General features: G+C 40.6%; 1 protein-coding gene across 2 annotated transcripts in view; it reads right to left on the reverse strand.

Moving 5' to 3' along the window:
- The window catches only part of Astn1 (astrotactin 1), a 331,275-nt gene extending 317,182 nt beyond the window's left edge, over window positions 1-14,093 (reverse strand). The window contains exon 1 of one of the 2 annotated variants that reach the window (XM_036202074.1): window positions 13,336-14,093. In XM_036202074.1, the coding sequence (XP_036057967.1) occupies window positions 13,336-13,618 (283 nt within the window). In that variant the 5' untranslated portion in view covers window positions 13,619-14,093. The remainder of the gene's footprint in view (window positions 1-13,335) is intronic. The other variant, XM_036202075.1, reaches the window with a different exon arrangement.
- Window positions 14,094-14,486: the final 393 nt, after the last annotated feature.

Raw genomic sequence — 14,486 nt, forward strand, 5'->3', positions numbered from 1 at the left:
AGTCTAGTATGTGGCCACCTAGATAACATTTCATTCATTTCCAGGTGTGGTATGGAAGTATAAAGGATGTGTGCAGCATTTCCTCATTTCCTTAAATTAAAAAAAAAAAGTGTTATCCTGAAAACATGTACCCTTTCCCTTCAGGAAATCCATGCATCCTTTTGAACTGCCTTGCCATAGAAGAGGGTTCTGGCCTGCACAATAGCAGAAGAATAGGACAGAAGGAGCTTAGGCTTCTAAACAATTGAATAAAGCAGAAAATCCTGCCAAACTTAACCACTGACCCCAAAGCTGTCACCTGAGGGGTCATAAGCTTGCTTTTCTCTTCTGAGTTACTTTTACACAGACTCCTTTCCCCCCCCAGAAGCTAGCCTATCATGCCCATTTAAAAATCTCACTTGAGAAGTAACTCTGTGGCTAGAATTTATATTCATATACTCACTTTATATTCAGTGAACTCTGGAGCCCATACATGGTTGTGATGGCTGAGAATACACGCTATGGAAGATGCAATGGAGTGGCAAGGGAAGTTGCCATCCGTCCCATGAGCATGGGATACATCTCAGAGGAGACACATTTCAGCACTTGGCATGATGTTCCATTAGATTATGCCCCAGGTCAGTGCTAGAATAAAAAAAAAAAAAAAAAGCCACTGTGCTGGTCATAGTTTTGGTCCTGTGACAAATATACAAGAGAAACAAGTAGAAAAAGGACTTATTTCAGCCACAATTTTAGAGGTTTAAGTACAAAGTTCACTCCATCGCTTTAGGACCATGCCAAGGCAGAAACATCATGGAGGAAAATATGGTGGATGAAAGCTGTTCACTTCGTGTAAGCCAGGAATCAAAGACGAATAAATAATACAAAGGAGAAATGGCCAAAATATAGCCTCCAAATGCATATTCCCACCAAATCACTTCTTCCAACTAGACTGCACCTTTAACAGTTCCACGATCTCATGAAAGTCTATCTAAATTCTGAACCCATCAGAAAAGCAATTAATGAAGTCATAGCCCTCAAGATCCATGATCCCGTGAGCTTTTGAAAACACGCTTACTGACACACTCAGGTATGCTTTATTAATTTCCTATGCCAATTTAAAAATCAAGATTCGCCATATTAGGCAACCAGGAAATACTAGAAAGGAGAAAAAGGGGAACACAGAAAAGAGCAGAAGAGGAAATGAATGTGTTAAAGAATGAGTCAAAGGCAATATGTATGTAGAGAAAGTAGCTCTCCAGGGGAAAGCAGGAAATCCAAAGCCAGAGTCAGGACCACAGACAGTGTGCAGACTTTCAGTGTACCAGAAGATGCTCTGTGCAAAGAGATTATAGTGAAAAATAGAATCACTAGGAAACTAGATAAGGTGTCAATCATACCACAGTCTAGAACCAGTTAAAAAGAAATTTCACTAGGTACTGCTAGGGTGTACATGTTTAATCTCATGTCCCTTTAACTATGTGTTGTCACTTTAAACATGGGCACCAAAGTATCTATTTACATCCTTTAACCTACTTTTGGACTTGCCCTTTCTACTACTTGCTTCTTAAGCTACAGCTAATAATTTCTCATCCAAACCAAGAAGTGCTATGACCCATTCATATATCCCAGCATCCTTTGACTTAGACCTCTTACTTTCATGTTCATTATCTCACCAACAAAGTCACTAATTCACAATTTGGTCATTATAATCATCCTATCACCAGGCGGTGATTTAGGTACCATAGATCATTTCAATGCTGTTTAAATTGTTCTAGAAAAAGAAGCAATTACTTTTATGGAGCAAATGTAAAATTGATACTAATTCTGACAAAGGCTACACAGTCAGAAAACCTAAGAATAGCTTCACTTAGAAATAATGGTTCAATGTACTCTCCATGAAATATTATCAAACAAAATCCAATTTCATATTCAAGGAACAATTAATTATTACCAGGTAAAGACTGTTTTAGAAATGCAAAAGCAGTTCAAAATGAGGAAATCTATGTATATAATTCACTTTTCAAATAAATCCAAGGAGAAAAATCCTATCATTAGCTCTATAAATACTAAAAAACATTTAATTATAAAAACAATATTTATGAAGGGAAAAACAATCAACTCTTCTGTAATATGCTAATTTTTATTCAATTTAACCTAATTTCAGAATCAGACCTAAATATATTATCAAATGAGTACATAGTAAAGGTGGCATCTCAAATCAGAGGGAAATCTGTAGTTGTTTAAGGAATGGTACAGACATCTGAGTAACTATAGGGATTAATTCACATAGCATATCCAAACAAGGCTATATGTCTTACTACATACCAGAATAAGTTCAATATCCACTAAATATTTAAATGTAAAGAATAACAATTGTGTATTAAAATAAAACTTATGAATCATTTTATAATCTTAACATACAGAAAACGTTCTTGGCTAAGACATGGAAAAAGAGTAGACTCCAAAATAAATCATTATTGCCTTTAATTTTATAAATTTCAAATCTTTCTGAAAACCCAGGAACAAAATGAACAAATAAAAATAAGATCTGCAATGGTGGTGCACATTTATCAATCCAGAACTTGGTAGGTAAAGGCTAGCCTAGGCTATATGAGATCTCCACAAAAACAAAAACAAAATGAATAAAATCAAAGGCAAAATAGTCAACATCATGTTAAATGTTTATAATTCACATTATAGACAAAGTGATGTTCTACCAAGTATCTGAATACTAACAACATACAAAACCGACTAGCAATGGGATGCCAGTCTAATGGACTGACAACTATTTCAGAACTATGTAAGGACAACTGGAGAGGGGGCATGTATAGAAACCTTCACATACTGATGAGAAGAGTACAGACCGGTATAAACCACTCAAGTGCAAAATTGCTAAATATTTATCATCTTTATCAACCAGAAATTCTCCTCCTGGTAAATATGCCAGACATGGGAATTTCCCCAAAAGTGCTTAAGGAAATATGCACAAAGATGATAATTGAGACATTGTGTCCAGCAGTGAGCAGCAGGAGGCAACCTGGGTGTCAGCCATTTAAGAAGCTGGTAAAATGCGGTCAATATCCACAATGGAGTGTTCTACAGCATTTGTAATCCTTTGAATGATGGTGCCAGTGTTCTGTATATGCACTGCTAAATATGGTAGGTTGTATATGTATTAGCCTGATGGAGAGTTAGCTAATTAAAAGTTAAAAATTAAAATTTAGTCGCTGTATTGTGCCACCTATATTTGAAGTTCTTCAGAGGTACATGCTATTAGGAATTACCAAACTGGATAAGGCATAAATAAAACAATAACATTATTTCAGAAGTCACTAAGTAGACCAAAGTGGTCTATAATCATCCATCACAACACAACTAAATCTTAATAAATCTAGTGCTGAGTACATAAAAGAAAAGGGAGTGGTCAAGCACACCCACAGTTCAAGATCATATGAGGGAGATGCCAGAGTATAAGAAGTTCAAGACCTAGCATGGAACCTTGATAGTTAGTGCCTAACTGATACCAGACGTTATTAATCTGGTTACTTGGTCTATATGTTCCTATACCCACCCGGAGCTCTATAACCATAAAGCAATTCAGGGAGAAGAAATGGATAGGAGAACTAATGTTGATCTATTGTCAGTGACTAGTGTAGCAGGAATCTTAACAGGTCTTATTAATAAGAACAAACCTGAGGCCAGTTATTGGGGTGAATGCTGGAAGATCAGAGACAGAGAACAAGCCACAGCTTCCTCACCTTGCCATTTCCTCAGCTGGTCTTGTTTCCTCAGACTGCAAGCTTCTGAGTCCTTATCTCAATGGCTCTCAGCTGAACTGTGCTGCTCCAAAGCCTAAAAGCTTAACCAGCCAAATGCTAAACTAGCCAAATGGTTCTAGTTTCTGGTCTTCACGAAAGGCTGGATTTCTGGGATTAAAGGCATGTGTCACCATGCCTGGCTGTTTCTAATGTGGCCTTGAACTCAGAGATGCAGAGGTATTTCTGTCTCTGGAATGCTAGGATTAAAGGTGTGTGCTACCACTCACTGCCTATCCTCATGTTTAATATTGTGGCTATCCTGTTCTCTGACCCCAGATAAGTTTATTAGCCTGCACAATATTTTTGGGAACACAATACCACAGACTAGGTCTGGGCAAATTACTCTTCTTTGTCAGCTTATTTAATTCGTCTTATAATCCTGTGACAATAGATACACTCTCTACATGTGACTTATAAATTATAAACCGACAACAAGTCAGAAAGTACCTCTGTGCTATCTGATGGCAGAGCTAGTGTCAGCCACTTTCAAATATAAGTGCGGGATGAAGATCTGCAGATGTGGGTCTAGTTCTACCTGCAAATCTTAGTAACTCTGTGATATCAGGTCATTTAACTTCTTTTCATTTCGTCTTCCTCTTGCAAGAATTGTATAATAATAAACGCAACCTAGCAAAGTGACATAAACATTAACTGATATATTAAGGCAAGTGAAAGTTCAGAGAAATGCAAAGACAGTGATCTGTGACTTTAGTCACTGAGAAGGAACACCTGTATGGACCTGTGTGTCTGTGTCTCATTATAGCACCGAAGCTGTTGTTCACCCACCCCTGGTCACTCCTGGAGAGTGAGCTGTGGGGTAGTTGTTACTCCAACTCTATTGATTGTGTGTGCTCTCTGCTCCTGGAGCCAAAGCTAAACTTACATCAGACACATAAGAAATACCATGTGCTTTCTAAAGCCAAGCAAGTATGCTTTTGTATTAACATTATTACATTAAATGTATATTTAATTAAAGGAATAAAAAGTGAAAATATTTAAAAAAAACAAATTCAAGACCATCCCAAGCTACATGGGTCTCATTCTATAAATAAATACCTAAATAAATAAAAATGTATGTGACAGTTGTGGGACAGCAAAGTGACTTGGCAGATAGAGGTGCTTGCACACAGACTTGAGGAGCTGAATCAAACCCCTTGATCCCACAATGTGTCCAGAGCCACCTTCTCGACAAACTGAAGACAATTTTTAAAAAGGAGATGCTCAACATCTGTTCATTAAGATGTCTAGCAAATATGGACTTGTTCCTTTGGCCACTTAGGTATAAATCTACAAGAAGGATGCTGCTGGTAGACATCAAGGGAATGGGTATCATTAAAAAAAATAAAAAATAAATAAATTTAAAAAAGCACACAAATGTTTCCTGGCAAAACTGGGAGACAATATATTGCCTGATTGGCCCTGTTGTAAGCATACAGGATCAGGGCGAGAATCCTGCCAGGATAATAAATGTGTGTGTCAAACATATCAACACCTCTAGGAGTCAAGATAACTTCCTGAACATGCAAAGAAAAATTATGAGACAAAGAAAGACACAGAAGACAAATACACCTAGATTTGACTGAAGAGCCTGCCTTTTCCACCCAGAGTCCAGGAGTAAGGAAGTAAGGGTGGGAAGAAGGAAGGTTGAGATATTTTGTAGGATAGTCAAATTAATCTGTATAACCCCATAACCATGGATATATTACCACATAAGGGAAACATGAGAGGCACCAACACAAGCACATTTAACAAAATATGTAACATTAGAGTGCAAAGAGCCAACTCTAATGGCAGAAAGTTAAAAGAAATCATCTAGGACATTTGAGGACCCTAAGATAGGCTGAAGAAGGTGACAAAAACACTAACTCCAGTAGAGATATGAGAGCAGTCTCAACAAAGGCAGGGAGGGGTAAGTGCTGACCCACGCAACTTTGAAAATGAGTAGTGTTTATGACTAACGCAAAAGAAACTATATCCAAAGCTGTACTCTAGCTGCTAAAGTCATTCCCACAGGGGCATGGATAGGCAAGTTCTAATGACCACTATAAACTGCACACTGGAAGTGAAATTTTGAATAACTGGATGGCAGATGATCAGGGCCAGGTTTCTCATTGTTGAAGTGAGATAATCAGGAGGGGTAGTGTGGAACGGCTCACTAATGCATTAGTAATATAGAGAGTGGAATAGAGTTAGAGTCCTCAGTGCTAACTGATGCTTAGCTTAATATACCTACAGATGCAGAAACACTAGGAATACATGTGTGGGTGAGTCAGCATACACATTCCATTCCTTTGTTCCGACAATACCTAGTCAATGCATAAAATAACTCCTGGGGCCTAGATCTTGGTTTCTAACACCGTTTTCCAACAAGGAATCGGTGAACCTTAGAAACAGAACTATTTCAGGTAGGAGTGTGTAACATGTGGATAAATAAACCTAGAAGAACTTACATAGACTAAAAGTAAGAAAGTCTTCAAAACACAGCTCCACACTAATAGGGGCATTTGAAATATACAGAAGCCTACTGAAAGAGTTAGGCAAAGCTAGAACAAGCAATTGAATTAAAACCCCAAATATATTTGCTGGCCAGCAGTGGTGCACGCCTTTAATCCCAGCACTCGGGAGGCAGAGCCAGGTAGATCTCTGTGAGTTCTAAGCCAGCCTGGTATATAGAGTGAGACCCAGGACAGGCACCAAAACTACACAGAAAAACCCTGTCTCAAAAAAAAACCTCAAATATAAAATAAATTTTATTTCCTAGAGTATGAAAGAAATATTTATGAGTGCACTTGTTATGAGTGAATAATTAAATAAATAAATACAATTCTCTCATATAGGATGGTTTTAAATAATTTATACAGACACTGAGCCTTTAAAGTAAGTGGACCATGGGTAGCTTAGTGTGGTCTGTGAGCAATGTATTCTGCTGGTACAGAGTATGGATTGGGGAGAAAAGTGAACCTCTGCAGAGGAGACCTCACAGCACAACCTCATTAGACAGTCTCGATCAACATTACCTGTGAGCAGCCATGTTGATGTTGTATAATAAAAATGACAAGATATATTTTCATCCTCAAACCCCACATCTCTTCTAATTACTGGGGAAAGACCAGACTAGTCCCAATGGGAGAACGTTTTACAAACAGCTGAGCAATGTTCTTCAAGCTGTCAAGGTCATTAAGAACAATCTGAGAACCTATCACCGGCAAGAGAAGCCTGAGGAAACCGGACAACTAAATGCAGTGTAATGCCATGGATGGGCCCATGAGCGAAAAGGCAAAAGCTGGTTCTTCAACTGTGACAAGAACACCGTACTGATGGAACAGGTAACGGGAGGAGGGCTTGAGTGGTGATGAGTCTAAAATTGTTCTGAATAATGAAGCATGTTTTTCAAAACTAAACAACAACCACAAAGACCCCAATCAAGTCCTGTCATCATCTTCAAACTCCCCTTTCTTCTTCCTCATTAAGACATTTTCTGTTTTCTAAGAATGGAGGTGACTCCATTCTTTATTTTGTCTTTTGTGTCCTTTCTTGGCATAAACATGTGGCCACATCTGTACCTGTCCCTACACAGGATGGCTAGATCACATCATATAGGTGGATGTGTCACTGTATTTACTTTCCATCTTCCACTCATGGTGTGTCCGGGTTTTGTTACTACCAACAGCACTGTTGCAAATATTCCTGTGTATACACTGAAGACTTTCTTTGTCGTGTGATACATAGCTAGAAGTGAAATGGCTGGATCTTTGGGTCGGCACATTTTCAACTCCGCTTTTACAAAAGTCATGGTATCAATTCAGATTTCCATCTGCAACAGCTTACTTTTTCTGAGGTTTCTTCCTTTAAAAGAATCCTCATGAAGGTCCATGGAGATATTTTGATTTTCTTATAAAAGTTTTAAAGGACGTCATATTTGTACCACCATACATAATATGGTGGTAAATGTCATTGCATTAGAAATTGTCATAGGCTAACTTGTCCTGGGTGACTAACTTGCTTAAAATACATCTTCTCTACAGTCTGTGGCCATCTATCTGAATGTGGTATAAAAGTGAAGAAATTAAGATTTGACATGTCTTTGCTGAAAATGTACCAAATTCTGTCCTCATAAACTGGCATTTATCTGAGAAACTCCTAGCCATTTAAGTTTAATTATATTTAAAGCTAGGAAAGGGAGGGCAGAATCAAAGAAAATGCAAAAACAGGAGGAAGTAAGGGAGGGAGTGTGTGTGTACATGCATATGGATGTATGTGGGTATGTGTGTACATGCATATGGATGTGTATGTGGGTGTGTACATGCATATGGATGTGTGTGTGTGTGTGTGTGTGTGTGTGTGTGTGTGTGTGTGTACACATGCATATGGATGCATATGCCTTTGCTCTATAAAACAAGAGCTCAATCTTCCCTCCAAAGAGGAATAAAGAAATTAAGCTGGTATTTATTTTTCTTTCATGAGCTCAAATGTCTTGAATTTAAGCTGTATCAGCACATCTTGAAGAATACTTGAAGCATCGTAAAATTCATCATTCCTACATTCAAAACCCCTTTGATGTAAAAATCTACATTTCTGTGGAGAAACAGCAAATAATAACCCTCTCAATACTATAAATTAGCACGTTCTGCTTGTATGTGTTGTTTAAGTGTTGAAAACTAGAGCTTAAGATTGCCATTATTCATCCCACCATTTCTCAGATGAGGTCGCCACTCTGTATAAATGTGTTCACTGTTAACCTAAAGTTCATCATATAGAAGAGCAAGAGAAATACAGGAAATACATTTTTAAGACCCCCTTTTAATGGAAGATGGAGAGATCTGTGAAATGAAGTTGGGGATGTTGAAGTACTTCAAGTGTTTCATGTTAGCTCAAAGCCCACCTGTAAGGAGAAAATGCTGTTCAGTGTTGTATATGAAGCCAGTTGCTCACTACAGGATAGCTCACTAGGCTCTGACCATGGATTCTAAGCAAAAGACCATAAAACAAAAATCAGAAGGTTCCTACAGGAGCCACATACAGTGTTTCTGCATGTCCTCATTGTCCCCTCGCCCTCAGATTCTCAGTTTGCATTTCTAGGGGGGCACCACTCAGAATATTGAACATATTATTATCATCATCATCACCCAGTGGATTCATCATGCCTCTGGATGCCAAAATATACCTCCAAGTAGTAAAACAGGAATACGAATAAGAATTCCCAAATCTTTCATAGCCAAATAAAACTTCTAGGGTGTTTCTTGATGGAGTTCACCTTCAGCATTAAGGCTTGTGTGAGGAAACTCTAAATGAATAAAGCTGTTCAAGAGACATTTTCACACAAAGGAATTCTCTGTATAAAGCAGGTGAGTATATTTTCTCTATTCTATTCATTGCCAGAAAGACTTTATCTAACTGTATAAAAGGATAGATCTTGAAAAAAATTAAAGCATACAGCAAAAGGCATAGAGAAAAGCTTAAATGTCATACCTGTCCTAAGTTTAAGTGACAGATCAATCCATTATTAACAATGAGACCTTGAGCAATTTATTATCTCCAGTGATCTTCACTCTTCTCTGTTGTTGGAAAGGGTGGCAAGCCAGACGCTGATACTGGATCTGCCTTCATAGCCTGTTCTTTTAACCAACACAATGGACTGCTCCAGATACTTTTGACAGCATCTTGTATATGGGCCCTTGCTATACCTCTACAGGCTAACTAATTTATCCTTAGGTGTGCTTTCTTCCGTTAAACCCACAGCAGCTAATGCAAAACACCAAGGTGTGAGGATAAGCTGTCTCTTCACTGAGTTCTATATATACAAGGGCTCAAGAGTTATGTTTGAAGCAGAAGAACACCCTCTTCAGATGCTATTGGGAATGATAAACACATCCTATTCATATCACAGAAGAGCTGGATGTCCCTCTTCACATTAACTCTACCCCAAGATGAAATATGTCCCCAAAGCAGGAATATCTGCCATTATGAAAGCTGAGAAAAGAATTTCAGTTGAGATATTAATTTAGTAAACCTTTGAATTCTCCCAAGAGGATAATATGGCTTATATACCCAAATATTTTCAGTTAGAAATTACAGTTGCTTTGCAATTCTTTAAAAATCTTCACAACACACCAGAAAGCTGAGGTGTAGATTATCTGGCTTGGAGTTGCCTGACAAGTACCATAGAGAAGACAGTCATTCACAATGAAATTCATATTTGTGGAAAGGCAGGAAAGCTAGAGGTGACGGGACCAGAACATAAACTTTCCAATTCAAAGCTTTGGATAGCCAAAGAAGACATAACTTAAAGTGCCATCTTACCCTTGTACCACAGTCTGCAACTTCCACCTCACAGAACAGGAGACAAGGATTGCTTCTACCCTACCTCATGAGACTATCTTACAAGTAAAATGGACAGGGATGATAGCTGAGATAGTCTCTGGAGCCACATGTCACTTGTCACTGCTCTCTGTGTCTAGTCAGCCCTCCTGCCTGACATGTGGAGAGCCTTGACCTACTCTCCAGAACCACATGCAATTCCCACCATTTCCATATTGAGGGTCCACTCTAGTCAAGGTAGTCTAATCTCCATACATAGCCAGGCCATTCCTATATCCATGTATTCACAGTCACCATTATCATCTTAATCTTTCCACAAGACCTCAAATACCTTCAGTTCTCCTAGACAAAGCCAAGTCAAATAAACCTTTTATTTCACATTATATATATATATATATATATATATATATAATCTTTCTAGTTTTTGCAAATAGACACAAAAGTGTTCCAGATGACAGTGGTCTGTAGTCTGTGGAGGTGTTAGGGAAGGCTTCACAAAAAGGTAACATGGGTGAAACATTCATACAACTGAACAGCTGTGGGCAAGGAAAGGATAAAGAGCCCTCAAGGGAGAAGGAGGCATGTGAAAAACTTTCAGGGAATCCTGAAAACTGCAGCTGATTTGAAAGGATAAGGAACTTGAAAAGTTGGCAGCAAGATCACTTTTTGAAGACCCTTGCTTAGAATGAGAAAAGTCTTATTTGATCCTCAGAGCAAAAGAAAGCCAACATTTGTTTATGTTATTTATTCTCAGTTTTTTCCAGGAGTGATAGGACCTGATTCTGGCCAAGGCGCTGCTAAGTCTGTGCTCCATGGAGCCTGCTCATCTCACAGAAGCATCTCTTTCCTCAGCAGTCCTGTTTGTCAATACCCAAACACACAAGTATCTGTGTTCCTGTTGACTAGAAAGCACCTGGGCCAGGCATGTTTTAGTTAACTTCTGTGTCCTGATAGTAGCAAAGAGAGCTAAGAAATATGAGCTTCATAAAGTCCCAGAACTACTGACTGGTAGCTGCTTTGCTTCCAGAGAAGTGTGAGAAGAAATTTACCACAGATTATTACATCCCTCACTATGAGTCTTGAGTTATAGCACTCAGGACCATAAAAGTTAACTTTAAGAACAAGTATCCTTCAGTCTCTCCGCCATGAACTTGGACTCCTTTCCCTTTCTGCTCACTTATATGGTGCTCCTTTGAGAATTCCAGGCCAAAAGGGACAGACACTAGCAAATCACTGCTTCTGAGCATATTTTGGTGACTGAGAGATTGGATAACAATCATGCACTTTCTGATTCTGAAGTGAAAGTGCCTTAGTGCAGTAGGTTACCATAGCAACCTCAACAGGGTGCTGCAGTGGGCAGTTTTGTACAAAGGCATAGAAAACCCATTCTTGAACATCTGAGCTTTGGATATGTAGCTCATTTAGGTATATCACAGTATATGGTCCTGCCTTGGGATTCTTCAAAAAGAGAAGTGGAGTTCTCAGAACCTGCTAGCCCAACTCCCCTTTTTATCTACATATGTCCACCTTTATACACAGTAAATACTGCATGCAGAACCCCAAACAGCCTCTTTAGAAACATATAATTCTCCACATTCATTCTTACAAAGCATGACGAACAGATTGTATTTGCACATCAGCATGACTTCAACATGAACTTTACATCCACTGAATAACTCGACAAATTGTGTGTTGTAATGAGTACCACAGCCACACTGTTCCTATTTCTAGCCAGTCCCCAGTCTTCATTATGTTATTGGTATTTTTCCTGCAAAAAAAATAAAATAATCCATTCAAGTGTGTAGTTGGCTTCAATGGGTTTAACTGAGCTGCACACCAGGAACTGTAAATGAACTTTTCATAGGACCAGGCAATTTTTAAAATTACTTTTCCATTGTGGTTCAGGAACAGTGGTTTACTCACCTACTCCCTAAATGTTCTTGGTATAAAGATGCATCTTTGTGAAAGAAGACCAGGGAAAGAGGTTATAATTTCACCTGTGGCTTCAACCTACACATGGCTAGCAGGGAACTACATTCATGTAAAGTGAGCTTGAGTTTGTAGGATGTTAAGTAAATGTAGCAGTATCCTGGTCTCTCTCTCTCTCTCTCTCTCTCTCTCTCTCTCTCTCTCTCTCCCCACTTCGAGGCTGAATTATGGTTATCCTTAACTTCTCTCCTGAACAAAATCAGAATATGTGAAGCATGTTGTAAAACTATGCCCATTCTCTTTTGGAGAAACGGACTGCACAGTTGGGTGTGGGCAATATGGAGAGATGTGGAGCTTCAGATGGAGATGTAGAGAGATGTTACAAGATTCTGGTAATGAAAACAAAAAGGGGAGAGTCAACATGACATAAAATTCAGTATCTGAAGGAATTTTGTGACTGTTAGAAAATTATGAGAAAGGGATCAGAGAGATGCAAACAAAGGGCAGCAGAAAAGCCTCTTGCCCAGGGAGGCCATTCTGTGTGCATGAATATCTATACCCACCCAAGGAAGTTTAGCAGAGGACAGCAATAGCAGTAGTTGAGCCATTTCCTTAAACAAGAGCGTCATGGGGATGTGGAGGTACCGGGATAAGGAGGTTGTTAGCTTTAGGCATGGAGGTACAACTTCCCAAGATGAACTCCAGTCACTTAAGAAACTTGTTTGGAAGGAAGGGTGTCAGAGCTCTGGTGACAAACGGAGGGGTTTGGATGAGTGATGATCAGCTCTTGCAGTAAGGCATGCACATGCTGGCAAGGTGACCACAGAATTCCTGTTCCTAAGGCCTGGGGATGGCGGTGGGTGGGCATAGGTGTCCAAAGGTGTGAAGCAAAGAGCCAAGCATGTGGCATGCAAGCAGGAAGAGAGGCCTATAAGAGTTGGGCTGGAAACTGACGCTGTTCAGATGTGTTCCTGAATGAAAACTCCCAGCTCAAGGCTGAGGAAGGTTTCATAGACACTCCAGCAACCTGTTCCTTTGGGGCAAGGCAGCTGAGAAGGGGGGTCGGGTCCCTAGATTAATCAGATTTGGGGAGACATCAGGTGCACCAAGGCCAAAGTGCCAGCCTGCAAGTGGGTGTGGAGAAAGGTCCAGCAGTGGGGCGGTTCCGGGGAAATAGTGTGGGGGAGGGGAGGTGGCGGCAGCAAGTGGATGTGTGGAGTGGCCGAGTGGGGGTGGGGGCACCGGTCCAGCGCCTCCTCCGGCCTCTTCGACCTCTCCAGGGACTCACCCAGCACGAAGTAGGGTAGCTCCGTGTTCTCTAGGTCGTCCACCACGACCATTTCTCCCGGGAAGTCATTGCGCACAGAGAAGAGGAGCTTGGGTTCGGAGGCCGAGGGACTATGCATGATGCTCAGGTCGTTCTCGCGCAGGAAGGGCAGCGCCGACACCGTGATGCTCTTGAGCTTGCACTCCAGCTCCTTGGATGGATCCACGTCGCCGGCAGCTGTGGCCAGCACCATAGCTGGCCCCCAGCAGCAGGCGAACAGGGCGCAGAGCCCGGCTAAAGCCATCTTGAGCCCTGGCCGCCTTCCTCCCAGCGCTGCTATGGTGGGGGAGGCAGCGAGCAGGGAGGGAGCAGCGAGCAAGCTAGGGAGGCGGGGGAGGTTGGGGAGGGGACACAGAGCTCGAGAGCCCTGGTCCCCGAAATGAGATGCTTCTCAGAGAGCCCTAGGTTCCAGTGCTGAGGTCTGGAGAGCCCAGCTCTTTGTTTCCCGGAGCTGCTTATCTGGGGAAGGGAAAAGGGGGGTGGGGGGACGAGAAAAAGGGAAGGAAGGATGTTGGGAGGAAAGAGGAAGAGGGCTGGGGATTCTAGGGAATCAGGTCAGCCCCCAGCTGGCTGATGATGCACTCTCCTCCTTTCCATCCCCCAGGATCTTAGTTATTAACTACCTGCTCTGCATTTTTAGAACTGCGTCTTTGTAATGCAAAAATATCTCCTGTGGCAGCATCATCCAAATGGCTCGGGAAAAGGCATACACTGGCACACACCTTAAAGAGCTCTACTTCAAAGCAGGTGGAGGGAGGCAAGGGGTGTCATTCTAGTTAAAAATGTACATCGTCTTTTTGGGTTTTGTGAGTGTGGCTTCTCTTTTTCCTCCTCCTCCTCCTCCTCCTCCTCCTCCTCCTCCTCCTCCTCCTCCTATTCCTCCTCCTTCTTCTTCTTCCTCCTCTTCCTCCTCCTCCACCACCTCCTCCTCCTCTTCTTTTTCTTCTTCTTTGAAAAAACAACTTCTTAGTTGGATTTGTCTGTTGGATTAAAAAGGTGTTGAGAAAAATGCACATGTATACATTTTGACCCAATATGGACTCTACAGAATATTTAAAGATAACATTTGCAATGTTGATATAGATAAAGCAATTACGAAAAGATGAACAACA

This window comes from Onychomys torridus, chromosome 11 (genome assembly GCF_903995425.1).
Source record: "Onychomys torridus chromosome 11, mOncTor1.1, whole genome shotgun sequence".
Taxonomy (NCBI): Eukaryota; Metazoa; Chordata; class Mammalia; order Rodentia; family Cricetidae; genus Onychomys; species Onychomys torridus.